The sequence below is a fragment of the Olea europaea genome, unplaced genomic scaffold, assembly GCF_002742605.1.
Source record: "Olea europaea var. sylvestris unplaced genomic scaffold, O_europaea_v1 scaffold138, whole genome shotgun sequence".
NCBI lineage: Eukaryota > Viridiplantae > Streptophyta > Magnoliopsida > Lamiales > Oleaceae > Olea > Olea europaea.
The window spans coordinates 271,963-294,212 of record NW_019231313.1 but is presented as its reverse complement, the minus strand read 5'-3'; the positions used below and the strand labels follow the sequence as shown (position 1 = coordinate 294,212).

Genomic DNA, 22,250 nt, shown 5'->3' with positions numbered 1-22,250 from the left:
TCAATTGATATAATAGATTCATTAGTACAAAAAGTTTTTGAATTATCAAATGAAGATGCATTGGATATCGCTTTGATTAAAAGTATTGATGTTAACAATCTCATCGGGTTGAGCAAGAATTTACAAGTGTACAAGGATGTTGTAGAAATCGTGGCATCACTACTATGTATTCTACCAAGGTATGATCTTTCCTATATTACTCTTTGGAACTCAAACCTCTTCCCGAGCATTTGAAGTATGTATATTTGGGAGAGGGGGAAACAATTCCAATGATCATTGCAAAGAATCTCACAACACTTCAAGAAAATAGGCTTATCTGTGTGCTCAAGGAACACAAAATAGCTATTAGTTGGACAATAGCCGATATCAAGGGGATAAGTCCTTCTATGTGCATGCACCAGATAATGCTCAAAAATGGAGCAAAGCCATCAAGAGAAGCACAACGTCGCTTGAATCCTCCTATGATGGAGGTGGTAAAGAAAGAAATTTTGAAATTGCTAGATGTTGGTGTCATCTTTCCCATCTCCGATAGCAAGTGGGTAAGCCCGGTCCAAGTTGTTCCCAAAAAGTTCGGAATCATAGTGATGACGAATGAAGAGAATGAGCTTGTACCGACTCGGGTCCAAACGAGTTGGAACGTTTGTATTGATTATAGAAAACTTAATTGTGCAACCCGAAAAGTCACTTTCCCTTACCCTTTATTGATCAAATGTTGGAAAGGTTAGCAGGTCATTCTCATTATTGTTTTCTTGATAGTTATTCAGATTATAACCAAATTGTGATTGCTCTGGAGGACCAAGAGAAAACAACATTCACTTGTCCATTTGGCACCTTTGCTTATCGGCGCATGCCCTTTGGCCTTTGCAATAGTTTCGCAACCTTTCAAAGATGCATGATAAGTATATTCTTCGATTATCTTGAAAGCATTATTGAGGTCTTTATGGATGATTTTATGTTTATGGTAATACCTTTGATAGTTTCCTGGAAAATCTCACACTTGTGCTTAAGAGATGTATGGATGCTAACCTAGTACTTAATTGGGAAAAATGACATTTTATGGTTGATCAAGGCATAGTGTTAGGCCATGTCATTTCTTCCAAGGGGATAGAAGTTGATGAATCTAAAATTGATCTAATTCATTCTTTACTTCCTCCAACAAGTGTGAGAGAGGTTCGTTCTTTTCTTGGACATGCAGGATTTTATTGAAGGTTTATCAAGGACTTTTCCAAATGTGCAAGACCACTATGCAGGCTGTTGCAAAAGAAGATGCCATTTTACTTTGATGAAGATTGTAAAAAGGCATTCGAAAGTTTGAAGGAACTTTTGAAGTCGGCACCTATCATTCAACCACCAGATTGGAACAGGCCATTTGAGTTGATGTGTGATACAAGTGACTTTGCATTGGGAGCCGTTTTAGGGCAACGAGTTGGAAAGACACCTCATGTTATATATTATGCATCAAGGACTTTGAATGATGCCCAACTCAATTACTCTACTACTGAAAAAGAGCTTTTAGCAGTTATTTTTTGCCTTAGAGAAATTTTGTTCATATCTTATTGGCACTAAAGTAACTGTCTTTTCTGATCATGCAGCTCTTAGGTACTTGCTTGCCAAGAAAGAGGCAAAATCAAGGCTCATTAGATGGATACTCCTCTTACAAGAGTTTGACCTTGAGATTAAAGACAAAAAGAGGAGTGAAAATTCTGTGGCTGACCACCTCAGTCGCCTTATCCATGAGAGAGAAACTCTCACATTGCAAGAAAGCTTCCCCGATGAACAGTTGCTTCTTGTCACAGACACATCTGCTTGGTTTGCAGATATAGCGAACTATTTAGTTACTAAGAAAATTCCAAGTGACTTGATCACCACTCAAAGGTAAAAACTCAAGGCGATGGCCAAGTATTTTATGTGGGATGAGCTGTACTCGTGGAAACATTGTTTGGATCAATTGATAAGAAGGTGCGTGCATGAAAATGAATTTCATTCAATACTTACCTTTTGTCACTCCTATGCATTTGGTGGACATTTTGGAGCAAAGTGGATTCTATTGGCCCACCCTATACAAAGATGCATTCCTCTTTTGCAAATCTTGTAATCGATGTCAAAGGGTAGGTACGTTGGGAGCCCGAAATCAAATGCCACAAACACCCATACTTTTTGTTGAAATTTTTTATGTTTGGGGCATTGATTTCATGGGACCTTTCCCTTTATCTTATGGTAACCTTTACATCATTCTTATCATTGATTATGTGTCAAAATGGGTAGAAGCAAGGACCACTCGAACTAATGATTCTAAAGTGGTTCTAGATTTTGTCAAATCCAACATTTTTGCAAGGTTTGGAACACCAAGAGCTATTATTAGCGATGGAGGACTACATTTTTGCCACCATTCCTTTTGGGCCTTATTGAAAAGATACAATATCACCCATAAAGTGGCTACACCTTACCATCCACAAACTAGTGGGCAAGTCAAAGTGTCTAATCGAGAGGTCAAATCCATCCTCGAAAAAACAGTGAATCCCAATAGAAAGGATTGGAGTCTCCACCTTAATGATGCACTCTAGGCTTATAGGATGGCATACAAAACACTGATTGGCATGTCCCCTTATCGGTTAGTTTATGGTAAGCCTTGTCATCTCCCGGTTAAACTCGAACATAAGGCATTTTGGGTAGTCAAGCAATGCAACATGAACTTAGGTGCAGCGGGTGATCAAAGAAAGGTTCAACTCAATGAACTTGAGGAAATTCGAAATGACGCCTATGAAAGTTCAAGAATTTACAAGGAAAAAACGAAGGCGTATCATGATAAAATGATTTCAAGAAAGGCTTTTGTTGTTGGACAAAAAGTTATTCTTTTCCACTCGTGCCTCAAGTTATTTCCAGGTAAATTACATTCTCGATGGATTGGCCCTTTTGTTGTTGCTAATGTCTTTCCTCATGGTGCAGTAGAAATCAAAAGCCTTCAGACCGAGAAAGAGTTTAAGGTGAATGGACATCGATTAAAGTCATATTTTGAACCCTTCGTACCACAAAATATGGAGAAAATACGATTGGAGGATCCAATCGAAGAAGCATGAGAGAGGACGCTTATTTTTGTTTTTGTGAATTTTTGTCACCAATTGTCCCCAACCATCAAAACAGCCATCACCGTCAATACAACTAGGTGAGTATTTGAACCTCTTACGCTTTCTGTTTCTTTTTGCTTTTACATTGCGAACAATGTGCAATTTAAGTTTTGGGATGAGGTGGTATGTGCTAAATTTTTTGTAGAATTTTGTGGTTTGTGTTAATTTTGTTCTCGCTAAAAAATTAAAAAGTCGGGTTAAACACTTGTTTTTATGCTTGTTTGTGTTGTTTGACAGTTTTGCCAATTGCATTTTGAGCATTGCATTGCATTGATTTATGAATTGGGAACATAAATGCTAAGTATTGTTTATTTTCATACACTTATTCCATGATTGACTCTTTATTGAGCAATTGGGTCATGAGATTCATCACACGCACTTGTTGGTTGCACTTGTAGGTTGTTAACGAACTTAAATGGCCATAATATTAGAAATTCTTCAACTAATCTACTGCCACACGTTTCCACAACGTGAAATTATACCTCAAGTGTACGCTGTCAAGTTTTGTAATATAATACTAAAGTAAGAGTGTCGAACCCACAGAGATTGTATTTAATTTTCACTAAGTACTATAATTATGCAATTTCTACTTTATTTAGATGAATGTATGATTGAATTGATGTTTTATGAATGAACAATTTAAACTAAACTAACGTAATTGGATGTGACAAATTCGGGGAATACAAATTATCTAATGAGAGGGCTTAGGGATTGATTTTACCTAAATTTCAATTATGATTCAACAAATTCAAATTATTCCAATTAACTTTTCCATATTTAAAAGCAAGAATCCTAATGTATTTCTAATCCCCTCTCTCGAGCACCGATTAGAAATTAACCCTAGATCCCAATTCTAACATCTCTATTCAAAATTGAAAATCAATAATTTAATAAAGATCCGATTCTTTTATGGAGTATGCTTCACAGATTTATACTTTCTCTCGAAACTTATAAATTCTATGTTGTATCACTCTTATGATCACGCCTAAATTCCCACTCTCTTAAGCACCATAATTGACTAGCATCAAATCATCCAATTGTTGATTAGGCAATTGAAAACATTAAAATCATGATACAATTAAATATATGCGGAAAAATCAAAGAAATAATTATAAAATCATCAAACCATAATTTTGGTTCGGCTACATCAAACCCCTAGATAAATTGTTTAATTCATGGTATAATAAATGAAAATCATTAAAATTATAATAAACAACATAAGGAAAATGATAGAAAAAATTAGTCTTTTGGGTAGATCTTCAATCTTCTTTCTTGATGTTGTTTCTCATTCCTTTTGATATCTTCAATTTTTTCCTCCTTCAAATTATGTGGTCGAATTCTTCAATCTTGTCCCCTTCCCTCCTTCTTGAAAATAGGGTTTTTGAATGGAACTTATAGTATGTTAGGGGTCTTGGACGAAATAGGGTTGAATTAGGCCAATAAAAGAGTCCAAAAACATAAAACCGCGTTCTCCCGCATATACCGTGCCTTGGCTCCTATTGGTGCTGCAGCGCCGCCTATTCTATTAATTTTCAATCAGATGGGCGCTGCACGACGCTCGGTTCGGTCGAAATGGCAGATTGTACATTTTTTAGTATTTTTAGCATAACTTTTACATCTGATGTCCAATTGAGATGATTCAAGATGCATTGGAAAGATAACTCAAAGGGCTACAACTTTTCTTCCAACATCATTCATCATCTTGATCATTTGACATGATAAAAATGGGTCTCAATACGAGGCTGAAACTCCGAGGCATAACTTTTCAGTTGGAAATTGATTTGTGATCATATTTTGACTAAATTATATCCCTTTGACATCTTTTTTCATCTAATTGACTCCTAGCACTCTCGGATCTTCATTGCGAGGTTCAACACAACTTTTCAATATTTTCACTTTAGTCCCCGAACTTTGGATCTCTTACAATTTGGTCATTTTCTCCAATTTCACCAACTTTTGCTTATTTCTTTCAATTTCATCAACCTACATTAAAACACACATTAAAAAGCTCTAAAAAACTCTCAAGAGTAGCAAAATAACAATTTATGTGGCATAAATATCATGAGTGTAGAGCATTCATCATCTACTAATGAAAGGATAAGTTTGGGAGTGGTTGAACTGGTGAAAGAAATTATTTAGAATTGTATTAATTCCCGACTCAGTGATTGATTTTGTGGAATGCTCTTAGACTTCAAATGAAAGTTAGATGTTGTTTTTCATCTATTGATATTTCATAAAAAAAAAAAATCTGTAGGAAAAAGTTGCCTACCCTAAGAAGTGTGAGTCAGCATTGATTAATCTAGCCCTATGCATCACTAATGTGTAGGAGACGATTTACGAATGAAGAAGGTTACTCTTAAGGACCAGAGCGAGAACGACCTGCATTGGAAAAACGAAGAAAAATAAAAGGGATGCTATAAGCATCTATGGGTGCTTTTGTTGAAGAATTGATGGATTGTGAGTAATTTCCCTAACATAAGTTTGTGGTCTAAGCACTTAAAAAAAATTTTGGCGAATTAATACATGACTAGATGATCTATTTTATTGGTTCAACCCAACCAAATTTGAGAGGGAAAGATTGAGTGATGAGGGCAACCTTAAGTTTTTTACACTTTGGGCTAGAGTGAAAATATCAAGTTTGGGGAAGTGTGCATCCCACGAGTGAGAAAAGAAAATTTGACCATTGAGGGTCGGGAAAATCACCAACTTATATATTGTGATGAATTGGAATGACCACACACACACACAAGTCAAGCATGTTATAAGTTAAAGAGTGTTTGTTGTAGTATTTTTGTAAACATTTCATAAGTTAGTTGCATAATGTAAGGCTTGAAGCAAGTGGCAAACTATCTAACATTTGGAATGTTTGTTATTATAGTATTATCGTTTGGTTTTAATTTACATGTTTATATGCTTGTTTGTATAGCTTTGTTCGAGGACTAACAAAAATTTAAGTTTGGGGGTGTGATAAGTGCGGGTTTTTGCACTATTTCGGACCATTAAACTTAGATATCTGTGAGTTTCATTAGCGATTTATTAATTAATTTAGCTATTTTTATTGTGAAGGTGAAAACCTGACTTTGAACGATGATTTGAAGGTATTTATGTGAGAAAAGACGAAAAAGATAAAGGAAGCATGAAGATGTTGAAAGAGAATGATTCTATTAAAAAAAAAATTCAATGAGCTGAGCGCCGCAAACAGAAAACAAAAATTGTACCGCCTAGGCGCCACTCAGGCCGTCTTTAATTGTTTTCAAAATTCTAGGGACCAATGCTGCAATTTCCTTTAGGTTTTAGGTTAAAACATTCAACCAAACATAAGATTTTCAATTCTTGGAACTCTAGGGAAACAGCTGGTTCTTCTTCTTCTTCTTGCCTTTTGTTTTCTTTCTTTTTCCTTTTCCTTTCACCTATATTTTCTTAGACATATTGGGAAAGATTGGAACATGGAGATGGTACATTAACTTGGAGAAGATGACCCGTTGATATTGGAGGATTTTCTACCATTTCTCTCTTTATCAATAAGTTTTTCTTTTAACTTTTTCCATCAATATTTTGTAAGAAAATGTTAGTTATTTGTGAATATTTCATGGGTAACTAATTATATTTGTGATTGGGGATTATTTCAAACCCGAGTTATGATTTTAAATTAATTTGTGCTTTATAATTCTCTTAATTAATGTGTTTAATCCATTGTGTTAAATGTTTATTTTGTTCTTCTTGATTGTTTAGGTATACAACTAAATGATTAAGTTGCTTCGATGAATGCTATTTTGGGATTAGTAGTATGTAATAGCTATTGATTCTAAAACCTAGTAGCAATTACATTTCGATAAATTATGAAGAATTTTCAATTAAATGTATGTGGATCAACACTAAAGTTAATAAACCGAACTTGTGAGTTTACCCTTAATTCAATTCATCTCTTTTGTCGTAATACATTTATTAAATTAAATCTAGAGATCTTGTTCTAGGCTGTTTAATGAATAGGGTTGAGTAAAGAGCTTGTTTTATTCGACTAACATGTAAGAAGAGATTGAGGTAATTGAGCTTGTAATTATTCTCGAATTGTTGTTAATCTTGAGAACGAAAATCTAATGTGATTATTGACATGAAAATCATTCTCGTGGCGACGAAATATCCCTCAATCACATTTTCTCACATTCAATCAAGAACCAATTTGTTTATTTCAAATTTCAAGTCTTTTCTAGTTTGAATTTATCGCTTTCCTTAGTTCAACAAACCAAACCCCCCATTTAATATATTTCGTAGATTATTATTAATTTTACTTTTTAGTGCGCAATTGACATAATTGAATCAATCCTCTGTGGGAAATGACCCTTACTTGCCATAATACTATTTAAGACGACACGTTTAAGTTAAGTAAGAAAAATTAATTGGAACGTAATTTGTAACATATTACCTGCGCTTTACAATTCAACGCAACCTAACGGACTCTACAATTCAACATAACCCAAGGGGCTTTCCAATTTGACATAGCCCAAGGGGTGTGGTGGCGAGCAACAGAACCAAAAAACTAGTTAAGGATCGATAATTGAAATATAAAAATCGAAATTGCTACTCGAGCATACGATCAACGCATACGTGTTGACAGCATAACAATCGACCCATGCCTGTCAGCCATATGATAGTCGACGACTAACATTTGCCGTTATATAACTAGGCACACCCTCACTGGTTATCGCACTCACTAATTACTACGTGATAGAATAAGAAAAGTTGCTGGAGAATAGGCAACTTAACTTTTACACATTAGCAAGCAGCATCTATATGACAAAATAGATAGAGATTAAACAACAATAATGTTCAATGAGAAATCATTCCTATCCAAAATAAAGTGTGACTTTCTGTCCACATCCCGGACCAGGAAAAACCACTAGACAATCATATGATAAAATGAATAACGGTAGACAGTGCTAAAAATCAGTAGCAAAAGACTACTTCAACCTAAGTGGGAAGTCCCTTTCACACTCTCATTGCGATTTGTGCCTGAATATCTTGGGTTGATTAGCTCTGCTATCTCTTCCCTTACATTGAGCCAGAATACCTGTCAAAACCCAAAGATTCGATAGAAGGGTGCTCAGCAGCTACCTACTTCTTGGCCAATTTGATGGATGCTCCATTGCCTCCTCCTATATGAATATAAGGCATTGGCATTAGAGGTGGGCAAAAACCGATCCAAACCGTCAGTTTTTGCAATGAAATGGGTTGGGTTCGGGATATTATTTACCATTTTTTGTCGGGTTGGGTTGGGTTATGGGTTACCCTTTAAACCCGAACCCAACCAGCCCAACCCGACCCATAAGGAAAATTAATATAAAAAAAAGTCTTGAAAAATGAAAACAAAAAATGTGTATTTCCTCTCTCCCATTTCCATTTCCATTTCCCCTTAAATAAAACCCTAGTAGTCTCCTCCAATCCATCACATGAAATCCCAAATGCAACTTTTTTCTTTTGCCTTTCTCATTGCCAGTAGCCACTATCGGTCTCACACACCACCCCCATGGCCAAAGGACCTAAGCACCTAACAATAGATCTGTTTTTAACCAAAGTGAGTTTATTATTTTTATTTTTTTTAAACGTGGATTAAAATTTTCATATAGTATTTGAAAATGCGGTAATGACTTCTATTCTTGTTTTTGTTATTCTTAATAATTCATATGTTTTGTGATTTTTTCTGACTTATGATGAATTTCTACGATTGTGCAATGTTCGATTTGCTAAGGAATTGGGTAGTGGGAAAAAGATGAAAAACATAAATAAATAAAACTTCAAAGTTCTGTCGAAGCATTAATAATTTGTAGATTTTAAAGACCTTATAGAAAAATTACCAATTGATAATACTTTATTACTTTAGTAAGTTTGGATATTTATTGGTAATCATAGTTCCATTTCAATTTTATGGCTCTTGGAAGATCACAGTTGAAGTTTATGCTTGATTTTGCTTACTTTCCCTTCAAAAAATGAAGAAACACAATCTATATTTGGACATTAATAAAAAAAAGTTATATCTTTATCTTTTCAATTTATCTTGCTTCTATTTGGAATAAGGATGGATACATTCTTCTAAACTGTGCTATTTTTTCTCAATATAGGATATACTTTTCAAAGTTAATGATGTTTCAGGGACTTTTCCTCTCTTCACTCAACACACAATCCCCAAGTTTGAATGTGGTGTCTAGCAGGTTGGTAGAATTTATTTTATCTTTTATGTGAGCTTCTTACTCTTTTATCATCTATGTTAGTTTAAACATTTTATATTCATTTCTTGATTGGTCTTGTGTGTAATTTTCTGACCGTCTTCCTCATTTTCTTTGCATTTTGATCAATGGAAGGACAAACCAAATTCCATTATTTAAATTAAGTATAAAGAAGATATCAAAACCCAAAAAATGGATAACTTTAATCTTCATTGACAAGTTGCCCAAACCGACCAACCCAACCCGACTGATACTTGATTGAGTTGGGTTTCAACCTTTACACGAGTTGGGTTGGGTTAAATTTCCATCAAACCGATCACCTTGGGTTGGGGAAAAAATCGACTTAACCTAACCCACGCCCACCCCTAAGTGGCATAATATGAGGATGATTTATACAGCTCCACGGATGCCTCTAGGCCCTTAGTATACTCCGCTGAGGCCTTATATCATTATATTTCCTCCTTCGGTACTTGGGCCAAAACAAATCACAAGTTATCATGTCTGTCTCTTCCTCGCGAGCTCGGGCCTCTAAAACTTCGAGAGACTTCTTTAAAGGAGAAACTCTCTTCGTGTAGTAGTGAGCTTCCTTCTTCTTTGCTTTTGCAAGAGCCTTTAGCTTCAATGTTGGACGGTGGCTTGACTCAACAAGCTTAGTCTGTAAGGCTACAACCTAACAAGTGAAGAGACAAATGATAAACAATTTTTAGGCATACTCAAGAGAATAGACATAAACGAAAAGGATGAAGCATGGCAAGAAGTTTACCCTCTAAGTGTAAACCGCCAAAACCCTCTCTACATCATTAGCACTTCGCCCAACAAGTTCCCTAGCACGAGCGGACATAACCAAAGACCTAAGTATCATGATACGAGCAGAGTGCTCAACACCTTATTCAAATCAAAGCCCATGTCTATATGCGCACAATTGAGTTCATCAGGCTTGAAAAATAGCAAGTACAAGTATATATAAGTGTAAAAGTAAGGGAAGAGAAAGAGAACCGACCGGTAGGTTGATTGATCTCCACTATCAACATATTCCTCCCAGTCAAAACTGACCTCAAGTCGGGTACAAGAGATGGTATATCGATCAATTGTTGTATTTTTGTTCTTACGAGAGGAGTAAGCTCGACATGACTATTGAAGAGACGAATTTGAGGATGTCTCCAATTAGTGTTGAATGAGAATTGGCCTTCCAAAGGACGAACAAAGAAGAATCAAGACTTCTACCTACTATTAGAATTCCTAAATTTGGGAAAATATAAGGGGACTTTAGAGGTGAAGAAGACAAAGGTATTATACTGAGCTAGTTCATGCATCTCAAAGATGCACCAAAAGAGGTCTACTGAGATAGGAGTTTCTTTGCTAAGGTAAATGTATAAGAAATACAACTCCTTCCTCCATGCGTTAGGATCTATTTGGCTATGAGTGAGGTAAAATTCATTGAAAATTGAGACAAAGAAGCGATAGATGGGTAATTAAAGACCCCATCCATAATGTCTTTATACATAGCAATCTCGTGGGGACCCAGAAAGTCTCTCTTTAGGCCTAGGGGCTCTATAATCATAATTGTCAACATGGTCAAATTTGTTAAGTAATTTTTTCAATTTGATTGAGAAGTTATGAATGCTATAACATTTTGGAATATCAAGAACAACTACCTCGCTTGTTGAATTCTGTCCAATTTCTAAATTTTGGTTCAAAGACTTAGTTGAGCCAATATGCTTTTTAGAATAACTTGGTTGAAAGATATGAAGTTCAGCAGAATGGGCGGGCTATCGAAATCACAAAAAGATCGATTAACCCCATGATAGGTACTAGAAAGGCTGGTTGGTCGTTAACTAGCTTTGGTCGACGATCGACCCTGTCGACTAGCTTTGTTGACCGGCCATATTCTAGCGAGCGTCGATCGACTCATCCGACTATGCGTTGGTCGACTTGTCCACCCCCTTGTTTACACTTTTGTTGGAAGATGAAGATAAAATATTTCTATACATCACGATGGAATGAAGAAAGACAACTTGAAATACTAAGATAAATGAATAACAGAGGAAGAAATTACCTTAAGAGTTTGAAGGGATTAAATTTCTAGAATTTTTGTAAATGGGGAAGAGAATGAAGAAGGGAGCTCTCCACCCATTTATATAGATGATAATTTTGAATTTTTAGGGAGAAATTTCTCCCCAATATCAAACCCATCCATGGGGTGCCATTTGTACAATAATACTATTATTCTACGCCACTCAGATCGCCCAACCCATTTATATTATACCAAATGTTGCTATGTGGTGGATCAATTTCAAAAAATAGAAATAAAAATCAATCAACGTGAAAAAAGTGAAGATGTCTTATCGATAAACATCAACAAGAGGTAGATGGACTAGTAATATTAGATAGCATCAATAATTATCTATGATGGCCAACAAGGTGAAGACTATCCAATAGACACGCTATGTTGAGTACTACATGTTAGGCCATCTACCACTATGAGGCCCTCTATGTTTATAATAGGCCGTCTACCAATATAAGGCTCTCTACATTCATACTAGGTAGTCTACCATTATGAGGCCGTCGATCACTATGAGACTCTCTACGTTCACACAAAGTCATCTATCATTATGAGGTCATCTACCACTGTGAGGTACTCTATGTTCATATTAAGTCGTTTACCATTATGAAATCATCGATTGTTATGAGGCTTTTTACGTTCATATTAGGCGGCCTACCATTATGAAGCCCTCTACCACTACAAGACCAAGACAGCACTTAACCATAAAACATCCTTGAGTTGGATGGAAATTGTTCAACAGTTATCATGGACATAACCAATCGGTGTATAAGTGCAGGTCCTCTACTTAGAACATGGGGGTAGTGGGAGGTACTACGTGAGACACGTGGCACAATAACCATCCAGAAATTACATGGCTTCAGACACCTATAAATCCTCTTTAAGCGAGATAGGTATGGGTCTTGAAATTTTGACTATCTAAATACATATTCTATATTTTCTTCCGAAGTCTAAGTTCCTAAATTCCTTATTAATTCTCACGCTGAAGGTACAACAGGGGAGAGAGCCCAACCTCATTTCGCAGGTAATATTTGTTCATCGAAGTAGCTGAAACACCTTAAGTTTCCAAGAAGGCACGCGGATTTGTTTCATAACCATTTCAGCTCGAATCCATAAAGAATGAAATTGAAACACTTGATCAACTCACAGTAGATTTAACCTATTTTCAATTAAATTGTTCAATTTGATAATAGAATTTTGCCGAAGTTTATTATAAGGCGTCTTTATTATATAATTGAACCAAATTTTGAATCAATTTTCAAATTTTTTTCATTTCAAGTCTAATTCGATTTTTGACCCATTTACCCTTCCCCTCTCTCCAAATAGCAAACTAATAATAAGTAATAACATGTTTTGTTGAACACCAAAAAAGGTTATATTTTTGTATCTTATTTTTTAAAGATAAAAATTAACTTATTTTGAAAGTAAATATTACCTTATGACAAATAAAGTAATTTAATTACTTCTAATTTTTGAGTTTTTTTTTTTTAAATCTTCCGCAACCTATAGTCTCCTTGCGCAATCAATCGCTATTCTTCATTTTTTGACATTGACATTTTCTACCTACTATTTGTTTATATGCGATATCAGTAATTAAAGACACATTATATCCACATTACTCGTAAAATTCATATGGGATGTACATATTTAGAAAGTGACAAATGCACTGATGATCGCCTAATTTTGAGCCGAGGTGCATTTAGGTCATTCATTTTCAATTTGATGTAGGGTTGTCAACGAGCCGAAACTTGAGGCTCGATCAAGCTCGGCTTGGTTAAAATGGTCGAGCTTTTTCTCAGGCCCGAGCCTGGCCAAGCAAAAGCTCGCCCAAAATTTTTAGGCTCGACTCGAGCTTTCAACTCGAGCCTTTCCGAGCCGAGCCGAGCCGAGTAGGCCTGTTTTTCTCTCTCAATTTTTTTATTTTTTTTTTAATAAAGTTGTTGCCTTTAAAGGCAACAGCTGGCTACCTTAAAAAGGCTGCCTTCTTAAGGTAGTAAAAACTGCCCTTTAAGGCAGCAGTTGCTGCCACTTATAAGCTGTTGTAATTTTATTTTTATTTTTATAAAAGCTCGCAGATTTACGGGCCGGCTCGGGCAAAGCTCGTGTCCCCAAAATGGGGCTTGGCTTGAGCCTTGGCTCGGATCTATCGAGCCACGAGCAAAGCCGGCTTGGACTTTTTTCGGGCCGAGTCACGAGCGGCCTGAGCTGACGAGTTCGATTGATATCCCTAATTTGATGCAATTAGATCAATCAAGTCGTCCAACTTTGGCTTATTTGTAAATCTACTTATTTTATGAATTGATCCCCCAATTAACTAATGTAATATACTTACGTGAAAATTAAAACTAACGTGATTATCGATATGTCTACGTTACACAACAATACAAGTTATCTATGTTTTTTTTTTTTTTTTAAAAAAATCATGTAAACTGAAATAACAATATTACATGTCAACTATTCATCATAATTAACATTGAGATCAACATATTTCGTTATATAAATTCAACAGTAGGTCAAAAGTGACCAGATCTATAAGCAAATAGAAGTTGATTGACTTAATTGCACCAAATTGAAGATGAATAACCAAATTTGTAAGTAAATCGATGAATGATATGATTGCACAAAATTGAAGATTAGTGACTTAGATGTACCTTCGCTCAAAGTTGGATGATTCACATTATATTTAACTTTATTTTAGTATAAATATATTTATACCTTCATTTTGTTTGTTAAAAGTTATGTGCAGCATCGGTCATCTTCTTCACCGACTACAAGGGTTGATAAACTTTTGAGTGCATGTTTGGTAGAGCTTATAATTTAAGTTGAATAAAGATATTTTTTATCTATACATTTTTTTTTTCGTAAACTTCCATTGATCAAAATTGTTCATATGCAAGTGCACCGATCATAGGACGCTTAGCCTAATAATCCACAAAAAACTCTACCAAACATATGTGTCGGGGGTTGGTACCAAGAAAGTAAAGAACGTAGATTTATTGCGCACAAAGGCCACAAATTGGGTACTGTTTGTGTCATTAATAACTTATTTATTTTTAAGTAGCCTTCATTTGCATATTTATTCTCTCTCCATCAACTCAAGTTACACTACATCCAAAACACCTCTCTATCAACACGCTAGAGTTCACAGATTTCTCAGATTCAGCAGCAATTATTTGCAGTACAAAAAGCTTATAAACCAGATCAACAATGGCGAAGCCAAACCCTCGCAAGCCACCAAGTGGACGCACAAATCTAGCCTCATGCATAGTCGCAATAATCTTCCTAATGTTCATAGCCATAGTTGTTCTTATCGTGTTCTTCTCTCTGTTCAAGCCCAAAGACCCCAAAATCTCCGTCAACGCCATCCAACTCCCTTCCTTCTCCATCTCCAACGGGACCGTCACCTTCACATTCTCACAGTACGTCACCATTAACAACCCTAACCGCGCTGTTTTCACGCACTACGACAGCTCACTGCAGCTTCTGTACGCCGGAAGTCAGGTAGGGTTCATGTTCATCCCCGCCGGAAAAATCGCCTCCGGGAAGACGCAGTATATTGCTGCGACATTTTCAGTTAAGTCGTTCCCCCTGTCGGCTAACCAGCCGGAGAGCGTGAATTCGGGACCCAATGTGACTGATGGGCTGAGTGGATTCCGGGTCGGTCCGGCTATGGAGATTGAGTCCAGATTAGAAATGTCGGGTCGAATTCGGGTCCTGCATTTCTTCACACATCACGTGGAGGTGAAATCTGAGTGTAGAGTGGCCATTGCTGTAAGTGATGGATCTGTATTAGGGTTCCACTGTTAGCTTCTTCTTTTTCTTCTTTTTTTCTTTTTTTTTTAACTACCATTTTTCTTTCTTAATTAATCATTTCATCTGTGTGTTTTCGAGAAATTGTACAAAATGAATTCTCAGACATTTTAATCTGTGGGTTTAATCGTGATTAAAAGTGACATTTTTATATCAAATATGTATTTAGCTTTTTTCCTTGGCTCCTTTTGGATTAGATGTAGAATAGAAAAAGATAAAAGTTCGAGCTTTAATGGAAGTTTCGCTGGAAAGAAGCGGGAAATCCGGCAAGGGCTGGACACAATTAGTAGGGCAGGTGGTCCTACTGTGGTGGACCGGTGGTGCTCTTATGGTGGTGGACGACTGGGGGCGACACAGGCGTTCGTACAATTATTTACCCCTTACTTTCTTGGGATTGGAGTAGAGAATCTTTTTGACTCTAGGAATTGCATGTTTGACTAACTATAAAAAATGGGGATTTACTATTTATCCAGTGGACCCCTCACAATAGGGGCCTCACCAAATAAAAAAAAATCACGGGCAGCTCAAGGTTGACAATTCAATGTACAACCCCTTCACGGGCCTTAGTAGTGTACAAATATCAATACCCAAAACGCTCTCAGCCTCTCACTATTCTACGAACCACAAAAATATGTTTGCTTCTATTTTTGAACATGTTTCAGCCTCATTTTTGGTATAAATGTATTTTGAAATAGTAAATTGATGAAAAATAATTGATTAAAAAATGAGGAAAAATTTTAGATTTACATTTAGGCTATGTTGGAGTCACATTTTTTCAAAAAAATACATTCTTAAATAATGGTTTGATATCATTTCAACCACACATTCTTTAATAAAATAATATTACACGCAAATTCAAAATTTTTCTTTATTTTTTAATCACACATTTTTTATTAATACACTATTTAAAAATGTATTCTTAATAATATAATGTGGCTCAAACAAGGGCCTAATATTATTTATTGAAGAATGTGTACTTGAAAAGAAAAGAGAAAAATGTATTTTGAAAATAATGACGATCAAACAAAGGAAAACTATAATTACAAATATAAATTTTTTATATTTTTAATATATCACTACATTAAATAATGATTTAAATGAGCATAGTTCGTATTTACCGATAACAAGACACCCATTACAATGATTGTTTTGGCAAAATGAATTTTAGAATAATATTTTTTTTAAAAAGAACATGTAATTAAAAATTTAAAAAAAATTGATTTACGTGCATGATATTTTGTTGTAAGTATGTGATTGAAAATGAGTTCAAATTTTTTTTTTTTTGTTTTAATGATTGTTAAAGAGGGATTAAATATAAATATATTAGAAAATTAAAAAAATAGGTATGAACGCAACAAAGTTGACCTAAGCATTTCCTCGAAAAACTTAGAGCCAAAAGCTTGAATGAGATTTTAATGTGAACAAGCAATTTTAATTAGAAGCATACTTCACAACCCTCTCACATCACACTAGTGAGCTATCAAACTGAGTGTACAGCTCAGCATTTTTCTTTTGATTAAGTGCAGTATTTAATTGAATCGGTCAATTTTAATACTAAACATGCTTGGTTCTCATGCAGTTTTAAGTTTTCAATTCTTGGCCTCCAATCATACAGAGTTTTTCAACTTTTGTAGTTGAAGCTGTTGAACTGATCGATCTAAATCCGAAAACAATGGTAGAGACTCGAATACAATACACCACTAATTGAATCGAGACGAGAAATGATAGACCTGTTTGATGAAGAATTTTTTAAAATATATCTCGTGAAAAGTGATTTTCATTTTATGAGTAAATGATTAAAAAGTAGGAAAATTTATAAACCCACGTGTATTATTATTTTATTGAAAAGATATATGGTTGAAAATGAGTTTGAAAAATAAATTTTGAAAAAATTGTACCAAACAGGGACTATATACATATATTTCTGTTGAACTTAAAAAATAGGCCAATGGGCAACACGTGTAGTTCGAAACAATATACATGTGGATGTATTTTTTAGACGAAGAAGATGTAACGTAACGAGCAATTTTTTAGGTAGAGAAATGTGCACTGCTCTTTTTTTATATTCAAAGATTCATCCCTTAAAATGTTACAAGAATAGCTATTTATAGTGTCAAACCAACGTGGTTATCATTGAATTTGATCCACGTGGCCTGATCTGCTAGAGCTTGATATCACATGAACTCTATCTCACATTAATTACATTGACAGACATTTAACAAAAGATCAGACATTTTATATTCCTAGACTGACATTCCTGATATCTATAAAGTGAAAACGTCATATCGATCAGTTCTTAAGATACGCTTATTAGACCCTCTTGGCGTCTAGGACCTCGAGTGCCAATGGGTTCGACAAAAGGAGTAATCCACTTCGGATGATCAAAGACTAGAACCACTTCGGAGAATTCCAATAAAACAACCTTAGTGTTTAGTGTAGCAACTTCGACCGTCAACCTCTTTAATAACTCCTCCTTTACTCTTGAACCAATGCCATGTGTATGAACATGAGGCTTCCACGTGGATCTCATTGAGAGCATTATTTATGATCAGTAATAATTTCTTGAAATGATTATTCTTAGTGTACATAAGAGGTACATAAAAGGACATTGGTGTACATAAGAGGTACATAAAGGGACACCCAGTGCCCCCTATTGGAGGGAGGGGCGCCCCTCCAATTTGGGGGTACCGACTGTCCATAATGGACGTTCTTATGTACTTGGTGATATACAACAAGAATAATCCTTCTTGAAATCAGGAAGAAAGAGGGGGGAAAAAAATAGCTTCCCTAACTAATAACATTTTACAATGAAATAACATTGAAATTTTACAATGAAATAGAAGTTGAACATAATCACCACAGATAGAAGGCAAAGAGAATACAGAACAAAACACAATGATACATCGATGGCATCGAGAATAATACTCACACGTTCAGTCAACCAGTTGAGCATAAGTGCATATGGAATGAGGAAAGATCCATGATATCTCACTTGTAAAAATGAACTTTCGACTCGAGATTCAGATCAGGTCGCCACCACTGGTGTATACCATGAGCATCTTTGAAGTCTTGTGACGGAGTGTGATTAACCGTCAGATTCGCTGAAGGAATAAGATGCAGTGGCTCGTCCGACTCCTTACCCATTGCATTCAACAGAAGACCCCCAATCGAATGTTGGGTTGCCAACCTCTCGATACCTCCGATCCCAATTTCCTCCATCTTTTTTCGGTGATCAAAGTATCCTATGTACTCTGAGCAAACGTGATCAGCCCGGTTGACAAACAGACATGGCAACCAACGTGACAAAGAAACAAATGAATCTGCTGACCGTTTCTTCGTGTTCTTATGTTTCATGGCAAAAGCAAGTCCAGCAGTAATCACACTGCCCGCAATTCTAATCCCCTGTTTCACCTTTTTATCCTTGATACTCTCGATTGGGGCAGAAAAGAATGGTGGGTTAAACAAAAATGCTTCAAGAAAGACGCCACTCTTCGCCATATGCTTCCCGGCAAGCATCGCCATGGCCGACCCCAGTGAATGGCCAGCTAACCAAACACCACAATTTCCAAACGTGGCCACCACGTGTCGGACAGCTTGTATGGCTATATTGAAGCGAGATGTCCCATGAAGACCATTTCGAATAATGTGAATGTCCAATTCGAGGTCTCGTGAAAAGGCATCCCCTTTGGTAATAGTGCCTCGAAAAACAATGACGTACCGAGGGGCTTGTTGTGCTGAAGGGCTGTTGTCTGATGCAGTGCAAATGAGTTGATAGATAGCACCAAAGATGGAAGAATCAGCATCATCGATAAGTTGTCTGTATAGCTGAAAATTGAAGAACTTCCACCATGGAGGGGCAAGAGCTTCGCTTCCTTCACGCTTCTCCTGTCGATCCCGCTCCAAAATGTAAACACTCTGAACTAAACTAGCTGCAACAGACCTTCGGTGACTGGCGTTCGTCCTGCCAAAAACAGCATAAAGGATAAGGTGCATGTTTAGTAAATAAGTTACTTTTTTTTTTTTTTAAATTAAAAAAAGGTTATTTCAATAGTAAGGTAGTTACTTTCAAAATTAGTAACATACTTATTTCCAACTTTAACCGACACAAATTTTAGTCTAACTTATTCAAACATGATGTCTGGAATAAAAGTTGCCAAAAAGTAAATTTGATTATCTATTAAGCTTAAACAAAAGAACAGCAGCTCTTTAACTGTAACTATTTTCATTCTTAACGACGACCTTTCCTTGGGGTGAAATTATGAGAGAGCTCTCGCAGACATAAGTTATTATTTCACTACAAAAAGTTGCTTTATCTCAGATTGAAGAAAAAATGCTACTTTCTGTAAGTGATACCAAGAATTTAATATAAAAGGAGATCACTTTTAGATTGCATCCTTAAATATTGTGATGTAATCATATCATATCTCAACTGGGCATGTATCTTTCTAGGCTTTCACAGTTTTCATTTATATATTCAAATGATACCATAAGCACTTTGGGGCATCCTTAAGAAAAGTTTTCAATGTGCGCCATTTATCAGATAAATCCCCAGATTATTTATCATTACTTGTATGTTTAGTCAGTTAAGTATATCAGATTCTTAAATGCAAATTGAACATATGATACTGGGAAGACAACTCTATAATCCATATCCTTAACATCTCAAATATTCGCAAACATCATTGAGCGAGCGTCATACCAGTCAACTGTTGTCAGATGCAAGGGTCCTGAGTGATCAAAATTTTCCCTCTCCAAGCCCATTACTTATTTTTATCTTTGTACTTTTCTCGCCTCAGATCTGCACAGAATTATATGAAAAGATGTCACGAGCATTCTAGTCTAGCACACATTAAAAATCAACATAATTACAAAGTCAAGTCAAATCATAGCGAAGAGAGGAGGGAATATCATCAGATTACTTCAAATTATAGACCAAATAACTGCTATCAATAAATCAAGTCTTATTTCCAAATAAACATGAAGTTGGCCACGTCAAAGTCTTTCTTGCAACTCAGTTCGAGGAACGCTATATCTATTCAAAATCTAATGGAATCTAACATCTTGCAACCAAATCTCTCTCTTCTTACTTACTTACCCATTGCTCTGTAAATTAGTGCTTTTTAGGGCTATGCAAAACATATGACAACCCATCTAAGTCATTCCTCCCTTAATTTATACATGTTGGCGTATATTCCCATTTCTTATTTTATCTTTCGTAGTATGATTACACATTATTCTTAGCTCCGTTTGGGAAGAATGTATAAACAATTTAATAGATAGAAAATAGTGGTGAATAAGTAGATACAACTAGGGATGCGTGTTCGTGTCTAATATGCATCGTGTCGTGTCAGCCACCTACGCTCCAAAACACGTGTCCCACATGCAATGTGGTTTATCATATGAGAAAAGTCCGACAAATTTATTTTACGCACGCAACACAACGAGTGTCCAACACGCAATGTGGCGTATCATGTGAAAAGTTCTACGAACTTCATGTCATTTTTTTTACATTTACTATATGCAATTTCAACATAACAATTAGCTTCTCATCAATTTTCAAATTTTAAAAAAAAAAAAAAAAAAAAAAAAAAAAAAAAAAAAAAACAAACAAACAAACATAAACAAAAATACAACAATTCAAGGAAAATAAATAAGCATTGCAGGCATTACCAAATTAACTTCAAGAAAAAAAAATACCTTAAACAGAATGTTGATTTGCAATTGAATGGAAGATGAGATCTAAAGAGACTGGTGAATTTTTATTTATTTATTTATTGTGTGATTTTCTCTTTTCTCACTCTAGGGATTAGAGTGATACAAGAGTTTAAGGGAGTTGACGTGTCATTGTCAAACTTTTATAAAAGGTTGTTTTAATTCAATCTAATATTTATTTTGTACATTTTTTAGAATATCCAATTTTAAAAATATGAGTTAAAAAGTGTCCAATTATTTGAATTTAGCCTCTGTTTGATTTTCATTTTTGGGATAAAATGAATTATGAAATAGTAATTTTTTGGAGAATGTGTGATTAAAAAGTAATAAAAAGTTTTTGAAATTCGTGTATAATTATTTTATAGAAGAATGTGTGGTTGAAAATGAGTTTTTAAAAAAATGCATTCTTGAAAAAATGGAGATCAAACAAGAGCTTAGTATCAACTTGTTTATTATGCCCTTAATGTAAAGCAATATTTTGAAATGGTATTCTCGACATTTTAAATATCGTTCTTGATATTTGATTTTTTTACTAATTTGTCACGAATTTTGAGAAGTTACATTAAAATAATGTTTTTCGACATTTGAACACCGTTCCATTTATCTAGAATGACATTGCTCTACATTTAAAAATGTCGTTCTCGACATTGCTAAATTAATGAAAAACATATCATTTATTGTAATTTGACATGTATACTTTTTGAAATAAATATGTCAAGTTATGTGTCAAAATTTTATTGACCAATAATAATATTGCAAAAATGTCCATTTTTTTGGTCTTAGTGTGGAATTATAAATTGTTAATAAGGATATTTTGGTCTAAATTCTTCCAAATTAGACATTTTTGCAATGGTTGACATTTTTACAAATGACTAGATAAAAATGGACATTTTGTGAAATTTCCTCTATTTCTTTTGGGGGTCCACCATGTAGCACTAAGGCCCATTTGATTCTCATTGGTCACAAAAATAGAAAATGTGATCATTATTCATCACATCAAATTACCTTATTTAACTTTCTATTTTTTTTTTTGATTCCGTAACGACTATATTTTTCATTTTCATTCTTAGAAAAATGAGAATTAATTCAAGCTAAAATTGGAACAATGTTACAGGTACAAAAAATTTTGACAGAAAAATCTTACAAATGACACATAGCACGACATCATTGGAAAATAAAAAAGAAAAAAAAAGTCAAATCATATTTACCACATCAGTGTCAGTATAAGCTCTATTAAAATTTTCCATGTGTTTTTTTAAGGGATAATTGTAGCTAAGATACAAAACCTTTCATTTAGTAAGAGGCTAAACGCAAATCTTT

The 22,250-nt window shown here is 35.1% G+C and overlaps 3 protein-coding genes across 3 annotated transcripts; 2 read left to right on the top strand and 1 right to left on the bottom strand.

Moving 5' to 3' along the window:
* The first annotated feature begins 2,573 nt into the window (after nucleotides 1–2,573).
* On the top strand, nucleotides 2,574–8,286 carry LOC111375500. The gene is made up of 2 exons (XM_022998339.1): nucleotides 2,574–2,984; nucleotides 8,158–8,286. Exons 1-2 carry the CDS (start codon nucleotides 2,574–2,576, stop codon nucleotides 8,284–8,286), a joined length of 540 nt encoding a protein of 179 aa, XP_022854107.1.
* Nucleotides 8,287–14,427: 6,141 nt separating this feature from the next.
* Nucleotides 14,428–15,376, top strand: LOC111375478. The gene has a single exon (XM_022998306.1). It carries the CDS (start codon nucleotides 14,616–14,618, stop codon nucleotides 15,213–15,215), a length of 600 nt encoding a protein of 199 aa, XP_022854074.1. The 5' UTR covers nucleotides 14,428–14,615; the 3' UTR covers nucleotides 15,216–15,376.
* Nucleotides 15,377–17,974: 2,598 nt separating this feature from the next.
* LOC111375477 (GDSL esterase/lipase At4g10955) lies at nucleotides 17,975–21,059 on the bottom strand. Its single transcript, XM_022998305.1, has 3 exons — nucleotides 20,916–21,059; nucleotides 19,918–20,016; nucleotides 17,975–19,179 (listed from the first exon to the last, which is right to left on the bottom strand). The coding sequence occupies exons 2-3, from the start codon at nucleotides 19,977–19,979 to the stop codon at nucleotides 18,207–18,209; spliced, it is 1,035 nt and encodes a 344-aa protein (XP_022854073.1). The 5' UTR covers nucleotides 19,980–20,016; nucleotides 20,916–21,059; the 3' UTR covers nucleotides 17,975–18,206.
* Between the last annotated feature and the right edge of the window lie 1,191 nt (nucleotides 21,060–22,250).